Source organism: Cyprinus carpio, chromosome B15 (assembly GCF_018340385.1).
Source record: "Cyprinus carpio isolate SPL01 chromosome B15, ASM1834038v1, whole genome shotgun sequence".
NCBI classification, from domain to species: domain Eukaryota; kingdom Metazoa; phylum Chordata; class Actinopteri; order Cypriniformes; family Cyprinidae; genus Cyprinus; species Cyprinus carpio.
Window position 1 is genome coordinate 23386098 of NC_056611.1, and position 17330 is coordinate 23403427.

The following is a 17330-nucleotide window of genomic DNA, read 5'->3' on the forward strand; positions in this document are numbered from 1 at the left end:
GAGTTTTATGAAAAGTTTATAAGATATGAAAGAGATTATCCATTTATATTTTACTTTTATAAATGTTATCAGTAGTGTTTTTCTTTGAACTCTTTTGTAGCACGGATTTACTGGATAAAGCAGCGTAATAAATCATGCAGTAGTCGATTTGTCATATTTGTGTAATTTCTACTGAAGTTGAAAGGTTAATGCCTGTTGCTGTATATATTTTATAAGACAACCTGTCATCTATTTGTTGTATGAGACCTATTTTAAATAAATATTATTGTTCTCAACAGCTGTGCTAGTATTATACTGCAAACTGTATGTATCTGATTCGGGTGGGAATTGGTATAGAGATCATAAAAATGACTAAATGCACCAGGACTACAGTTTGGTAGTTTATTCTAATATTAAAAATTTGATCATCATCATCAGTTACTCTTTGCGTGATTATACTCCATTAGCATGGTGCTACTGTGAACAAAACTATTTCCTTTGAAAAAAAAAAAAAGTAATAATAAAAAGTTGCTTGCATTTAGTATTATTTTATACTATTAAATTATTTATTAATATTTTGAATAGCTTTTATTTTTATATTTTCAGTTTTCTTTTTTAGTTTACATTTAAGTCATTTCATTTCTTTTTTATGCATTTTTTTTTACATATTTCTATTCATTATTATTTTAGATTTAGTTTTAGTACTTTTATTACTTTTTACTTCAATTATTTGCCAAAGGAACATAATTTCTCATTTTCATTGAAGTTTTTTAAGCTTAAGTTTTTCATCTAATATTTCGATTTTCTTTTAATTCCATCTTTATTTAAAATAACTGTTTGTTTATTTGATGTCTTGCTTTAGTTAACCACCTTTCAGTTTTGTTGTTCATAACAAGCATCTACAGATCTCCTTTTATGCACTATGGAAAAATAAATAAATAAATAAAAATCAGCTTTTTAAATGACCATATTTGGTTTTGGGGTAAATTATAGAATATTTACATAAACACATTGCAGAATTTTCCAGTTGAGATATGCTAATGGTAAATGTCACCAAGAGATGGTCTTGATATTTTCATTTTCCCCTGACATCGGCATATACTCATTTGCCACTGCTGACAGCCCAACCGAGCTTATGCAAGATAAGAAATATGAAACTTCACTTATTTTAAACTCAAGTCTTATACACTGATACAGAGGTGTTTTTTTTTTTTTTTTTTTTTTTTTGAACACAAGGACATGATGTAGATGGTGAATTCAGATACATGAAACTCTAAACAGACTGAGCCAAACTGTTTTTATTCTCTCCTCTTGGGAGAACTCATAATAAATGTGTCTGAAGGCCTCTTGAGGGCGCTTGTGAGCCACACAATGCTCCTCTCCATTTCCAAAAGATAGACACATCTGAGGATGTACAGAATTGAAATAATAATGATAATAAAAAACAAGTACAGGTCTACGTTGTACAAAGTTTGACGCTTAAACCGAGCAGTTTGAAGCAGGAGAGCAGAGGAATGAAGGGATTTTGTGTCTGAGGCGCGTGATTACACTGGGATCTGCCAAAGTCCCAGCCGTTGTGTTACCGCTGGCGTTTAGTGCCGCACGATAGCACACATCTTATTCCCCGGCGCCTCTGTGTGACAAACCTGGAGATCAGTTTGAAATAATGAACACACTCACACACACAACCTCTCCATCTTGTCCTTATGATGTTGTTCTCACAAGGGGGAAATATAAGTCTGTAACCACTGTGGAAACAGGTCTGACTGGCTTCTTTGTGTTCTCCTGCTGTACTTCTGTTTATTGCCGAGCCAGCCGATCAATGCTGGGAGAAGTGTTAACTTCTGGTCACCTCGTATGAACTACATACACAGAAAAAAATGGTTAGTAAGAGATTGGAGAGAGAGAAGAAAAGAAAGGTTAGTTGTACACTTTCTCAGTTTTCTCAAGCAAAAAAATAAAATAAAAACCTTTAAAGTAAATCAGTTCATTTTGACACTGACCTAGTTTGTCAGCATTTCTAGTGTTTAATTTTATTAAATTGAGCAGTAATGCAGTGTGACCAAGAAGAAAACTAATTCTGTGTCAAATTTATGAGCAGATTTGTGCACCAGTAACATTCTGTAAGAATGTCCTTAGAGGAATACTTCACCCAATAATGAAAATTTGCTGTAAATTTATTCACCCTCAGGCCATCCAAGATGTACAATAGATAAGATTGTTTTTTCATCGGAACAGATTTGGAGAAATTTAGCATCACGTCACTTGCTCACCAATGGATCCTTTGCAGTGAATGGGTGCCGTCAAAACAAAATTTCAAATGGCTCACATCATAATAATCCACATGACTTGTGACAAACTGGCTGTTTTTTGTTTAAAAAATCCATCAAGACATTTTTAACTTTTTGATTCCTGCTACAATACACATCTTTTATCATATATCAATATTGCTTTCTCCAGTGAAAAAGTCATCTGATCTGAATCAGGAGAGAAATATGCACAGATCAAACACCATTTGAAACCAGTCCAAGATAGTTCTAAACAAATATGTTTGTAGATTTTGAAGTGAGAGGACAACAGGTGATGGACTTTTTCGCTGGAGGAAGTGTTATTATGGATTATGGATTTTGGCCAGAAGTGACCGTTTAAAGTTAAAACACCTTAATGATGGATTTGTTTCTTACAAACATGCAGATTTTAACTTCACAAGATATTCTAACAAATTGGATTTGTGTGGATTATTGTGATGTTCAGATGTTAGGACTCTCATTCTGTTGGCACCCATTCACTGCAAGAGGATCCATTAGTGAAGAAGTAATGCTAAATTAATCCAAATCTGTTCTTTTGAAGAAACATACTCATTTACAGGTACATCTTGGATGGCCTGAGGGTGAGTAAATGTTTTAACAAATTTTCCTTTTCCTTTAAAAAGTCAACTGGAAGTGGATTTATTAAAAAAAATTAGCCTGTTTTAAATGACTGCTTACTTACTAAATTTAACCTTCACTCCAAAGTCATATAAGGCCACTTTACAGCCCACAGGGCATTAAATATTCCATTAAATATAGTATAAATAGTCTGTTAAAGCCTCTAGCGGATTTTTCAGAGCAGCTCAGTGAGAGGTAAAGCCAAGTCAACAACTGCTTTCTCTCCAGGTAAAGTGTTACCGCTTGTTACTATTTTGCAGAGAAAGAAAATTATGCCTTTTTGCCTTAATAGCCGAGACCATTTGAAAAGGCTCTTTTCATAGAGAAGTGTGTCATTATTCTTCTCTTATATTACTAAAATTACATACTGTTTTGTTGTCTCTCTTGCACAAGTCAATTCGGTTGACATTCTGTCCATGCAATGGCTGTGTATTTTTATTTTGAAATTTTCATTTTCAAATGGCACAGACAGGTGTATAATAAGCACATTACAGTTAAACTCTTCGCATTCATCGTATGCGACAAGATTGAAATCATATGTTTTAGAACAATCTATATAAAAGCCCTAATGGCGTCTAAACACAATGAAGTCCATAATGATTATAAAGACACATCAGAAAGTTACAAAAGAGGCCAAACGTTATTATGGACCCAATCACTGAATGCATTCAAAATGCACACAATGGCTATGTACGAAAGAGCATACTTGCAGACTACTTTTAAAGCAAATATATAGCCTGTATACTATACGCAGCATGCATATGTTCTCAAATTAACTACTATATTTGCCTAAATGAGCAGTTTACAGTAGAGTGTACAGCATGGATTAGTGTATCCGTTAATTAACCCAATTTCCAGTGTCAAAATCTATGACATCTTTACACACACACAAAAAAAGCATTAATAGAGTCACCAACTACTTTAGCCTATTATTCATAATGGAATGTGATTAATCTATATACTGTATAAACTTCATATAGAAATATATTTAAGCAATCCAAAAGCATTAAAATAGACCTTTGGTCAGTCCAATCAAATAATGAATAAATGGCAACTTGTTCTATTTCCAGTTCATTCATCATACACCATAGGTATGCCATTGAAAAGAACTTCACAGCCTCACACACAAACACACACACACACACACACACACTAGAGAGTTTCTGCTCACCTTCCTTTGCCAATACGACACCGTGGCATTCGTTTCACTTTGCCACCTTTCAGATGGAGAAAGAATGAAAAAAGAGAGGAGAGAGGTTTGGGGATTTGAAACGCAACGGTTTATAAAAGCAGTCAGGACTGAGACTTGAAGTTGGATTTACTTACAACCAAGCACCATGATTCCCATCACAAAGAGAAACGCAGCGATGGTTAACCCTACATGACGTAGAGAGGCATAATCTGAGAAAAAGAAAAAAGTCATGCTGTGCGCTAATCAAGATCCAGAACACACACTCACAGAACATTCCGGTCAAACAGTCTGAAAACATATATAAAGTCACATTCATTTTATATTTCATGTTTGTGTGATGATGTCACGACAAACTTTAAATCACCAAATGTCTCTCAAAGCAGGAGAAGCAGCTAAATTTGGCTTTATAAACAAATCCTTTATCACATACAGCATGGAAATAATAGAAAACATTTTAAATGCTGTCTGAATCTAAATGACATCAAAATCATGATTTTTGTAATTGTATTGCAGTAAAATCAATCATCTATGTTTTCATCCTACATCCAAATTTATTTAAGCGTTTTTTCTTACAGCTGGCAGCTTATTCCTGGTTTAACTATCCGTGTGGGAACATTCGGTACCCACAAAGCAGGCAAAACCATACACACACAGACTTTGAAGTAACACTGAACAGGCATAAAACACCCTTAACTGATGACTCTGAAACACATTCAGGCACTTACAAACTTAGTTCCTGGGGAATGAATGCAGAACAGAGGCATCTATGGGTCACAGCTAATGAGGCTATTTCCTGAACATCAGATGCCCTGTAGCTGCCCTAACAATAGGAAGTGATTGAAGCAGCGGCTGTCGTCAGGTCATAAGCTTTCAACTACTGCTCTTGAGACGGTAGTAGTGCTCCCATGCTCGGCTCCTCTGTGCTTCTTATAAACACAATACTTTCCACTGACAGGGAGATTGAGTTCCTCCAGTCTTTGTGTTAGAACACACTGTCAGCAGCTCGTACCAGAAAAACCAGCAGACAATTAACACCTGAGCAGCACAGTTGTGACATTAAGCATAAAACTGCCACATTTCTTGATTAGTTGGTAACGAGTTCCACAAAATCGCTAAATATGTGGTCTAATAATGTTATTGTTAACAGAAACTATTTAAAAGAATGGTTCAACCAGAAATGAAGATTTGCTGAAAATTTACTCACTCTCAGGCCATCCAAGACATAGATGAGTTTGTTTCTTTAACCGATTTAGCATTATCACTTGCAATGGATTTTCTGCAGTGAATGGGTGCCGTCAGAATAATTAAAGTCTTGTGAAATAAAAATACTTGTAATAAACAAATCCATCATTAAGATATCTTAACCATTGCTTCCAGCAAAAATATGAGACCTCTATCCATAATATTGCTTTCACTGATAAAAAAAAAAAAAAAAGTAATCTCATCTGAATCAGGAGAGAAATATGCACAGATCAAGCACTGATCACTGATGAATTGAAAACAGTCCAAAATTCAGTTCTAAACAAACAGGTCTGTGGATTTTGATGTGAGGGGATGCACTTTTTTTTTTTTACTGGAGGAAGCGTTATAATAAATTATGTACTTTTGCCAGAAGCGATGGAAGGAAAAAATTTCTTAATGGTGGATTTGTTTATTATTATGTTTTTATCAGCTGTTTTCACTCTTATTCAAATGGCACCCATTCACTGCAACAGATCCATTGGTGAGCAAATGATGTAAACGTTAAATATCTCCAAATCAGTTCAGATGAAGAAACAAACGCGTCCACATCTTGGATGGCCTGAGGGAACATTTTTAGCAAATTTTCATTTTTGGGTGAACTATTTCATTAATAAATGTTTAAGCTGAAGTACAAAAATAACTACAACTGGAATACAAAATAAAGCTAAATAGAAAAATTAATAAAAAGAACATAAAATGACTAAACCTTAAGTTAAATTAAAATTAAAATTGAAAATATAAAAATAAAAACTACTTCCAAATATGAAATACTATAAGAATATATAACTACTAAAATAACACTGCTAATTACCGTGATGTTGCGTCTGTTGCATGCTTTATCCATTAAGTAAGAATCATAAGTCCAGTCACATGATTTAAAGTATCATCTATGTCTGTAGAACAAATGCTAAAGCCACGAGTTACAGGCCGATGTTCAATACTCTGGGTTAGGGATTTGTTCTAGTAGTAATTGTGATGTCTGCATTAGCAAGCACCATTAATTACTGAATGATTAAACAGATACTTACTGTAATGAAACGGCTCGTCCCATTTCTCATCTGTTGAGGAAATTGCACCGTTTAGAGAGGTTTTGACATCATAAACAAGACCTGAAAACAGTCCACGTGTCTATAAAATGTAATGGATTTTATCATTTTCATAATATGCTAAATAAGCCAGTAGTATATGTGTGGGTGTGTGCGTGTTCATGGTGTCTAATGAGTCTAATGGGATGAAACCATCTTTCACCTGTCCACCTTACATGACCTCCAACACTAATTTTCTCTGATTTAATCAGAGTTGTGTCAATGAGATGCTGTTTATGGAAATGACTTGGTGGGTAAAAAGAAATGATATGAATGATTTTCATATTTCATATATGTATGATGGAATTTAAAAAGATATCCTACCCCCCCAAAAAATATGATAAAAAAGATGTCTTTATTTAATCATTAATTTAAAAAAATATTTTAGTGGAATACTAAATTAATTAAACTGTGAATAAAATATAATAAATATATATTCTAGTTCAAATAAATGATTTCTTTTGAACTTTGTGTTAATCAAAAAAGCTTGAATTTTTTTTTTTCACATAAAATAGTTATTTTAAATTGTAACATTATTTCACAATATTTGTCTTTTTACTGTATTTTTGAGCATAAGAGACTTTTGCAGAACATTTTACCGATCCCAAATGTTTATTCAAATTAGATTAAAGTGTACATTTAAAAAATATATATTTGCAATTAAAATTGCAGTGATTATTTTGGACTGATATGTGTATATAAAATATAAAATATTTAAAATATGTTATAATTATAAATATTAATCAATAATTATATTAATCAATAATTATTTGACATATTTTAAATATTATTATTACTTTAAAAATAATATTACTATACATTAATATTGTATACATTTAAATTATAAAATTACGTTTATAGTTAACATTTATTTTTTGCTATTCCTTAGAAAAAAAGAGCTTTAATTAAATGTAAAAATGAAACAAACAACTTCTACATTTGAACTTTTATGACTTTTTAAAAATATATATATTTATATGTATAATTTTAGATGATATTTTTTTCTAAAACTCAGTGAATCTTTCTGAAACTATGCATCATTGACAAAGATTTAATTGACAGATACAATGGTAAAGTAAAACCTCCAATATATCATGAGTGAAAAGGCTGTAGAATACATTTAAGTAAGTAGATGACAAAGATGAGAAAGTTTTACCCCACACCACAGCTTTGGCGGTTCTGGAGGTGGAGGTGTTACGGGCCTCTGCAAGAAGAAAATGAAAGGGAAGTGAGGTCAAGGAAAAAGACAAGGAGAGAAACCTAATCTAGCATGTACATTCTTTCCTCAAATTCGCAGAATTATGAATAGAAGTGAGCTTTTGAATCCCGTTTTTGTCCACAAGACTTTCAGTGTGAAAAGCAGACGCTTCCTCTTATCGCAATCCTATGGATTTGTCCGTAATTGCTTCTAATTAAATTCCAGCAGCACTCATTCTCTGTCCGGCGTTGTTTTTCAAATTCAATTTTTGCATATTTCAATGGCGCTGCTCTCCCAGGATATATGGTTGGTTGATTCTTCATAAAGCATATCAGCTCACCGCGACAGTGCTCCTCAATCCTGTGGAAAAGCTGCATTATCTTTAAGCCTCTCAGCATGGAAAGAGCGTTGAACATTTTCTAATTACCTGCTAATTAGTTTCTAAGTTATGTGTGCCCTTGATATGAATTGCATGAGTAAAGAGGAAGCCTCTCAGCTATTCATGCAATCCTCAGCTCTGTAACCCTTCCCCAATCCCACAATCCCACACTGAAAGTCCTTCCACTGAAACCAGACTTGTATTTGAGTCAGCATCAAAGCTTACGCTGTGTGGTGGGCGTCTTTTCAAAGGTCACAGCGGAGGTCACAGGGGAGTCTGTAGAGCTGTCAGTGATTGCCACAGTCATGGTGAGGTTAAACTGCTCTGCATCTGGCCTCATTGTCACCCCTGTCGCATTCGGGTTACCTGGAGGAATACTTTCGTGATTGAATTGTATTTGAGACATAAGCCAAAACAAATATCGCCGGTTTTATTATGCCACCAAAAATCAATTCCTTCCGTGACAGATCAAATGGAGAACTAAGACATTTTGTACTGGATCTGTAACTCAGTTTAGCTTTATTAGAAACCCTTAGATTCAAAACCGCAAATAAATTGGAAACAAGTATAGAATAAACATATAAAACTTAAACTTATTATTGTATAAAACATAATAGGCAATTCTGGGATGTTTGTGTGGTTCTGCTGGGAAATAAATATGTAAAATATGAAATAAAAATCCTACCCTGACCCACATTTGTGGGTTTAGAGCTATAAAACGTAGGTGTGGAGCTTTCCAGGGGTGTCAGGGTCTCTGTTTGTGTCACGTTCTCAGCTGCATAACCTTTATAGACAGAAAAACAGACACATTTTGGCTTTAGTTAGTAAAACTTTTACAAAGGTGGAAAGAGTTTAGGTGAAGAAATCTTGTGCTTCTCTTTTGGTAATAAACAGTAGGCAACTATATGTGAGGTCATTTGGATTCTGATCATATCTCGTATATTTTGGAGTTGCCGGAAAGTATGTTTTCTGGGATACAGTTCAAGATCTTGGGATATTGATTTCCCAGGGGAATTTTCAACAATGTACCTTGGCCATTTTTCTAAAAAATATTTTGAAGGCTGATTGGTATCTTATGTTATTATTTATAGCGTATAAAAAGTCCATTACCAGAACATGGCATAAGCAAACACCTGCTTAAAATGGGCAATGGATAGAAATCTATTGCACTGACTTATAATTTAAGGCCCAAAACTGATTGATTTCAAAGTTACAGAAAAAATATAGACAGAAATTAAGATAATGAAGAAGACGCCAACCAAAATATTTTTGAAATTATAAATGCATACATACAGTATACTGTATGTAGCTGGTCAGAGAGATATGCTACTTGCTCTTTTTCTATTCTATTCTATTCTATTCTATTCTATTCTATTCTATTCTAAATTGTTTTACTTAAAAAGTATTAAAATATTATTTTTTTTGTTCATATATGCAGTTTACATGAATATAAATATAGACACCATATAAAAAGATAAAGATAATAAAAAAGCCAGACAGATATGCCACTTACTCTTTTTGTTATATTATATTTTTAGATCAAATTTAAAAAGTAGTAAATTATGTTTGTTTTTTTTATCTAATCTAATCTAATCTAATCTAATCTAATCTAATCTAATCTAATATAATATAATATAATATAATATAATATAATATAACATAATATAATATAATATAAAAAGATCATAATAAATAATATTTTAATAATCTAATAATCTAATAATAACATAATTAATATGATCTAATAATAAAAAATTATAAAAAAACATGCTCTTTTTATATTATATTATATCATTCACTTTAGATTGTCTAATATATATATAAAAAATACAAAAATAACTTTTTTATTTTATTAATATAATACAATAATAAATGGATAAAGTAACTCAATAAAGTAACCCTTTTTTTAAAATGCATTAATACTAATATCTAATACAATTTAGCATTCATCCACAAATTACAAAATTACAGATAAAAGTACAGAATGAGAGAGAGATTGTGAATTTGATAATTTCGTTAAGGATGCAGAGATAAATATCTGAGACTTTAAACAGGAGTATCTGACAATGTTTTATTAAGCATAAGCAACAATTTCCTTCTGACACCATTATGACTTATGAGTGTTTGAAGAACACACTGAGCACAATGAGCCTGGCTGGCTTCAGAGTTCAAGATTACACACACACACAAGCAGCAGATGAATGCAAATGTATTCTGAGGCTGGCATAATAACAGTGTGGTGATGTAGAGTGCAGCGGTTTGTAATGAAGGCAGGCCTCTCATAGACCCTGCCACAGAACAAGGACTAATTGTGGTCTAGCAGAGATGGGTCGCAGCATTTCTGTATGCATTTTCCGGCTACGCGCAGTTTTTCCAATGAATCCCTTCACAAGATAAATGGCCACATGAGACTGAGCAATTCTACTGGCAAACACTGTGATTATTGCACAACGGCTATAATCCATCTTTTATTGGAAGTATTCATCTGAAAAATCCCACATATTAGACCCGCTGGTCATTCGTGGTTTTGGGTAATGTAGGATTTTATTAAAAATAGGCTTTATCAGATTAGACTGACAAATGTTTATGATGTATACGTGTAACATAACAAAAGATGTTATGTGTGCATGCGTGTGAAAGAAAAAGAGAGAGGAGGAAGAATCATGATAACTTACTTCTGAAGATGAGTAACAGAAAAAAGGTGGACCCTCGCAACACGATCTGAAAAGAGAAAACACCCACAATCACAAGCACACAAACGCTCGTCTCGATGACTGTGGAAAAAGGTGGCTGTACAAAATGACCTTTTTTTGTACATTTTCCCACAAAGCACTGCTCTTTTTTTCAGTATTCTATTCTCTTTTATTCTATTGCAACTTCAAATCAAGATGAACCCTTTTTACATCAATAATTAAACAGTTTTAATATCTGAGAAAAAAATGATTATGTTTATCTATTTGGAATTAACTGGATAGTGAAAAAAGTGAGTTATATAGCAGAATAGAACCAAAATGAATAAGAGTTTAGCCTTTTTAAGGTATTTTTGAAGGAAAATTAATACTTTTATTGATTGCAAGGACACATTAAAATGAATAAAAGCGTGAGAAAAGAATTTTAAATTTTTACTATAAACAAACAAACAAACAAATAAATTTCTTTAAATTTAAAAAACTAACTTTCTACTCATCAAAGAATCCTAACAATATAATTCTTTCATAAAAAGACAATTTTTTTTTAAGCTTTGATAATAATGTTTCTTGAGAAGCAAATCAGCATATTAGAATGACTTTTTAAAGGATTATATGACACTGAAGATTTGAGTAATGATGCTGAAAATTCAGCATTGCATCACAGGAATAAATTAACTTTTTCAAATATATTTATATGGAAAACTGTTATTTTAAATGTCATATTTCACAGATTTTACTGTATTTGTGATCAAATAAATGTAACCTTGGTGTGCATAACTTACCAACCCCAAACTTTTGAATGGCAGAATACTGTAAGTAGGTTCATTTTTGAATTCATGTTGAATATTTAGCAGCCATGCTTGTGTTATGGTGCTTTACGGTTTTCTCATGCTGCCATAAACATTCTGCACGTGTAATGAGAGCATTTGAGATGAGAGGTCTTGACATCTCCCAACGTTATCATTAGCCAATCAATTCTGAGATGTGGTTGTTTTGGAAATTTGTGCCTTTTGATCCATAAAAGCCCAACAATAGAAGGCTGCCAGTGTTTCTGAGGGGAGGGGTTTCTTAGCAACAGTGACATGAGCAAGCACACAACACAAACACTGGATTATGACACATCAGATGACAGGCCGGCATTACAGTCACCAAGCTCTCCATTAGTATAATCAAACAACTGCAGCACCAAAAATACCGTCGTTCTGTAGGTGTCGAAGAACAGACTGTCGCAGACTGGGCCAAAACTCGCGGCTTTAAATACGAGCCAATGACAGCAGAGTCTTAGTGTGTCAGAGAGCGTGGGGTAAGATGTATCACTGGGTAAACTGTGTCAACCCCTTTATCTGGCCAACATTGCAGAGAAAAGATCCATCACATGAGAAAAAAAAAGATAAATAACTTTTTTTCCATGTCAGATTTTCTACATGACAGGCATATATCATGGAAGGTGTAAAAATAAACCATGGATTATAAAAATAAGCATTGTTTTTCCAAAATGGAAAAAATACCCAACTTTTCAAAAGTTTGGTGTCAGAAAGATTTTTTTTTTTTAAATAAAATGTTTTTGAAGTCTCTTATACTCACCAAGGCTCTATTTATTTGACCAAATATACAATTAAAACAGCAAAATTGTGAAATATTATTACAATTATTACAATTGAAAATAACTTTTTGAATGTATTTCAAAATGTAATTCATTTCTGTGATGCAAAGCTGAATTTTCAGCAGCCATTCATCCAGTCTTCTTCAGTGTCACATGATCTTTTAGAAATCATTCTAATACGCTGATTTGATAAAACATTTCGGATTATCATTTATAGTCACTGACTCACTGATAAATAAAGCTTTCTTTGATGAATATAAAAATTCCAAACATTTATTTGAAATAGATTTTTTTGTTGTTGTTGTTGCAAAAAGCCAAGTCTTTAATGTCACTTTTGATCAATTTAATGTCCTTGCTCAATAAAATTTCAATTTCAGTTTCAGTTTATTTATAAAGACAAGGTCACAGATAAAAATCCAAGACATGGCAACTGCCAATCATGTATAAAAAGTTAGATCAAATAAAAGGAACCACTAAAAGAGCCTTACATTGGCAGACCTAAGATGTCTTGCAGGTTGGTGGTCTATCAACAGATCAGAAAGGTATGAGGGGACTAAACCATTTAAAGACTTAAAAACCAATAAGAGCACTTTAAAATTAATCCTGTAGTGCACATGTAAACAATGGAAAGCATGAAGGACAGGGGTAATTTGCTCATGCTTTTGAGCTCCTGTCAAGACTTAGTTTATGGAAGATTGACTAATCCCCAAATAAAGCGAGTTACAATAATCAAGCCTTGTGGTGATTAAAGCAAGGATTACTTTTTTAAAATTAGTAAAAGAAAGAAAGAAAATTTTACCATGGTTCACATCTGGTAGAAGCTTGATTGTCTATCAAGCTTTAGAGCACTGTCCAGCACCACACCCAGATTCTTCATATGCGGCTTGACATAAGGTGCCACCCAGAACACCAAGATTTAGATTTGGCATACAGTGTGCATCAGAAGGGGTAAACACCACAATCTCTGTTTTACTCTCATTCAGACTTAAAAAATTTAGAGACATCCATGCTTTAACATCCAAGAGGCAGGCAGGCCACCGGTTCTAATCCATTCTTATGTTTCAAAGGAAGATATATTTGTATGTCATCTGCATAACAATGATAACTTATACCATGCTTCTCAAAGATAGATCCGAGAGTAAGCATATACAGAGAAAATAACATGGGAGCAAGAGTAGAGCCTTGGGGTACCCAACAGGTCAAAGGTACAGAAGAAGAGTGAAATTTCCCAATATTAACTAAGAAACTCCTGTTTGTCAGATAAGAGTGGAACCAGTTATTAATTGTGGAACCAGTATTAATTTCTTTGAAAAAGGCGGGCTGAACTATGTCAGATGCTTCGAGGGTAAGATGTGCCAGTGTAAAACTATTAGTGATAATCATATTTGCATTCTAATAAAGAAAAAGTTGTTTTATTCATCTTGTTGATAAATAATAATCATGGAGAGAAATGGTATAAATACTGTATTATGACAAGTAAATGTATCATAACTAAATGCATACATTCTCACCATAATAACATTAAGGATAACAGACAACCAGTAACAACCATCAATTATTATAATTTTTTTTTTTTTTTTTTTAATGGTTTAGGGTTAAAATACATAATTTTATAAGTCTGTTAAATCATACATAAATTTAAAAAATCATCTCTGTTTGAACAGTTTCATGTTGTCTTGTCTGATTTAGTAACAATATTTTTACAAATTGTGCAATGCTTCCGTCTGTAACAGCTTCCCCTAAGCAAGCAGAGACATGGCCCTAAGCATGTTCTGTTGAAATCGGCATATGGAGAACGCAGCTCAGCATGGAGCCTTTGTGACCTTACAGATTAATTGTATTGGACTCAATTAAGTTATTAATTTAATTAACACAAGTAATGACTACTGACATGTCAAAGATGATTAATGCATCATATCAAAAGCTCTAGGCTAAACATTTTCTGAATAAGTCAGCAAAAAACAAATTATGTTACAATTATCTCCGCTTTCCCCTACAACAACAAATAAGAACGGTGCCTATTCAAGTGAGTCTTACTTCTCACTACTTCTTGTAAGTGTGAACTGCTGCCACGTGTTACCACTGAACATTTGATTTGTTGAAAGGTTAGATCAAGCCAATGACTCCCATCTTGTATAACAACTTTTAACGCAGAGACGACTCTTGAGTCATAAAGAAATGTTACTTCATGGAGTGAAAGTGGGCTATGAACATTATTAAATGTCTCGACGGAGCTATCCATTAATATATTCATAATGGCAACAGCTTTCAAAGTAATATTTCTAACTTTATAGAACATAGCAATAACTATGCAACTTTATAAGCTGTCATAAAATGAGTAAAAAAAAAAAAAAAAAAAAATTATATGTTGCAAGAGTGTCTGTGATGGTATTTTCATGACAAATCAAATAGAATTTTTTTTTTACTATTTTTAAATGTACTAACAGGTCTAATTTTCCTCATGCTAATTATTTTTTTCTTATTTTTTTCTTCTTCTGATTTTGGAGTGAAACACACCAGCTGACCATTTTATGTTTATTTTTTACTTTTACTAACTTTCCTAAAAACAATAAATAAACATTAATTATTAACATCGCCTATTTATTTGTTCCTTTTCTATTTTATTTTGTGGCCTCTAAGACCTTTTTCATTAGAAGTAGCCACTTTGATCTATGCGAGGGCAAGCATGTATTGAACTGTGGCTGTGTGCTTCATTTTCTTCTGCAGGTGAGTGAGTGTGTTTACCTGTTCCTAAAGACAGATGGTCCTCAGGGTCTTACATGATCGATGGATCAGATAAACGAATAGGCTGGTCCACAGTGACCTCACATGCTTTAAGCACAAGTGCCTGTGGCTAAGCATATCATTTTCCTTTCCATCTCTACATCTCTGTCTTTCTCAGATGCTCTATTCTTACATTGTAGCACCTGTGTAAGCTCTGAAACTCCAAAAATAAGCGTATACTTAAATATCAACTGTTTGATTTCACTTACCTTGATGTTCATTTTGATCTTGCTTCCCGCATCCAATCAGAGTCAAACAAAGCGCAGCATCTGCCGGTCTTTCGTAAAAGAGAATATATGGGTGTTGGTTACATAGTTGACCACGCCCTAATGCCACACTTCCTCTCTCTGAGGCCTCTCGCTCTGTTCACATCTGCCAGTCCTATTTTATGCCCGTCTCATCAGCTATTGTCTACAATTCAAACTGTGTTAATGCCAGCCTCTCTCACATTGTGTGTATCAGCACTGTAACTCATTGTCTCCAAGCAGCTCTTTGTGTCTGCACATTCAAAATCTATCCTGAAATCAGAATAAAGACTGTATCTGTGTATATGCAATACATAAAGGACAGAAGTTTATTATTTTATGATATTTTAATATAATTTTACTTATTATTTATAAATATATATTTTTTTATTTTTAAAAATATTATTATAACAATTCTTTTAGAACTACAATATTTATATCTAGTCATAATTTTCTCTCATGGCGTGCACTGTTCTCCTTTAAATCATTTATGTAAGTGACATATACTACTATGTAGACTTCTCTGAAAATGAAAGGAAGGAAACCATGTAACCCACAACCAGATGCGATAACGAAACAGAACGCCGTGTTCCAGAGGTTGTCATGACAGCAAGGCCTCCTAAGCCTTAAATTAGGTTAGACTACGATCACAAAAGTACTGAAACTTTTTTCATTTGATATGTTTTAGCCTTCTCAAAAGAGCTGTAATGAACATCACACGATCTCTGAAAGCCCTCCTCCTACACACTCCAACATTTCTTGAGAAAGAAATTCAATTTTGCAATTCTCAAATGATCAACATCCTCATCTGTCCCTCTGATTCAATAGTAGGGGTAAAGCATGGTTAACTGAACCCACCTGGTATAAATAGACCACTGCTTTGTCCTCCACATTAAACACCTACACATTATATAAATCACACTGTAAACCATCTGTTTGGAAACAATAAACAACAAAAGCTCGCCAGAACTCAACAAAGAGGAGGCAGACCACCCCTTCCCCATGTCACGTTCTCAGTGTTGACCCCCGCAATCCCAAGATTCCTTCCTCTCCTCTTTTTACAGAACGATGCAATTTGTCACAGTATTTTCTCGTCCTTTGCCATGTCAGATTTAATCTAAAAATAATAATGGTCCAAGTCATTATTATATTCAGTTTTCTAAATATGGAACAGGTTAAAGCAACACATTTTTTTTTCATACTATAGAAGTCAAAGGGGACCATCAATTGTTTGGTTACATACATTCTTCAAAATATCTTCTTTTGTGCTCAACAGCTGTAAGAAATTCACACAAGTCTATAAATCCTATGCTGTTTAGACTTAAATTTTTTGCATAGTGAATGATAAAAGGGGTGAAAAAATTATTTTCACCCGTTTTATCATTCACCATGCGAAAATTGTATGTCTAAACAGTGTCACTCTTGACGTCACGTCGATGACCGATGAATTGGGATCTCACTTTAAGAGACCGATCTACTTAGAGTGTAAACTAAACGAGCCAATGCACATTGGCATGCAATTATTGCATCCAGCTGCAGCTGATCACAGTGTGAGCATAAAAAGGCAGCAGGTGCAATCCATACCAGCTGCGGGCCAGGCTCCGTTCCCTTGAAAAAAAGGAGGGCGATGCTTCGTTCCCTCTCCTGCGATCTAGTGCTTGTCCTGGCAGCTATTTCTGGCAGTAGCATGGGTGGTTTGAGGATTACAGTGGTGGCAAACCCCTCAAGGAACCAGCCCTCGGGGGACCATCACTCCTCTAGTGCTTCACAACCAATTGAGCCGCCAAAGGAACACGCTGGGCCCTCTTCAAAGAGCGAACCAGTGGTATCCTTTGGAGCTTATCCCGACGACCGGATGTCGATCACTATATCGGAGGGAGAGCTCTCTGGGGGGAAGATTCGGATGTGCTGCCGCCCAGCAGGGGGGTGGCAAGGCCTGAATCAGATCCAGAGATGTCGGCTATGCTTTTCTGGACCGCTGAGAGGGTAGGGCTTGAGTGGAAATC

General features: G+C 34.0%; 1 protein-coding gene across 1 annotated transcript; it reads right to left on the reverse strand.

Moving 5' to 3' along the window:
* Window positions 1-1262: 1262 nt before the first annotated feature.
* Window positions 1263-15458, reverse strand: LOC109104118 (FXYD domain-containing ion transport regulator 5-like). Its single transcript, XM_042739907.1, has 9 exons — window positions 15289-15458; window positions 10678-10723; window positions 8688-8786; window positions 8228-8368; window positions 7582-7629; window positions 6369-6398; window positions 4233-4307; window positions 4078-4123; window positions 1263-1841 (listed from the first exon to the last, which is right to left on the reverse strand). Exons 1-9 carry the CDS (start codon window positions 15298-15300, stop codon window positions 1817-1819), a joined length of 522 nt encoding a protein of 173 aa, XP_042595841.1. The 5' UTR covers window positions 15301-15458; the 3' UTR covers window positions 1263-1816.
* Window positions 15459-17330: the final 1872 nt, after the last annotated feature.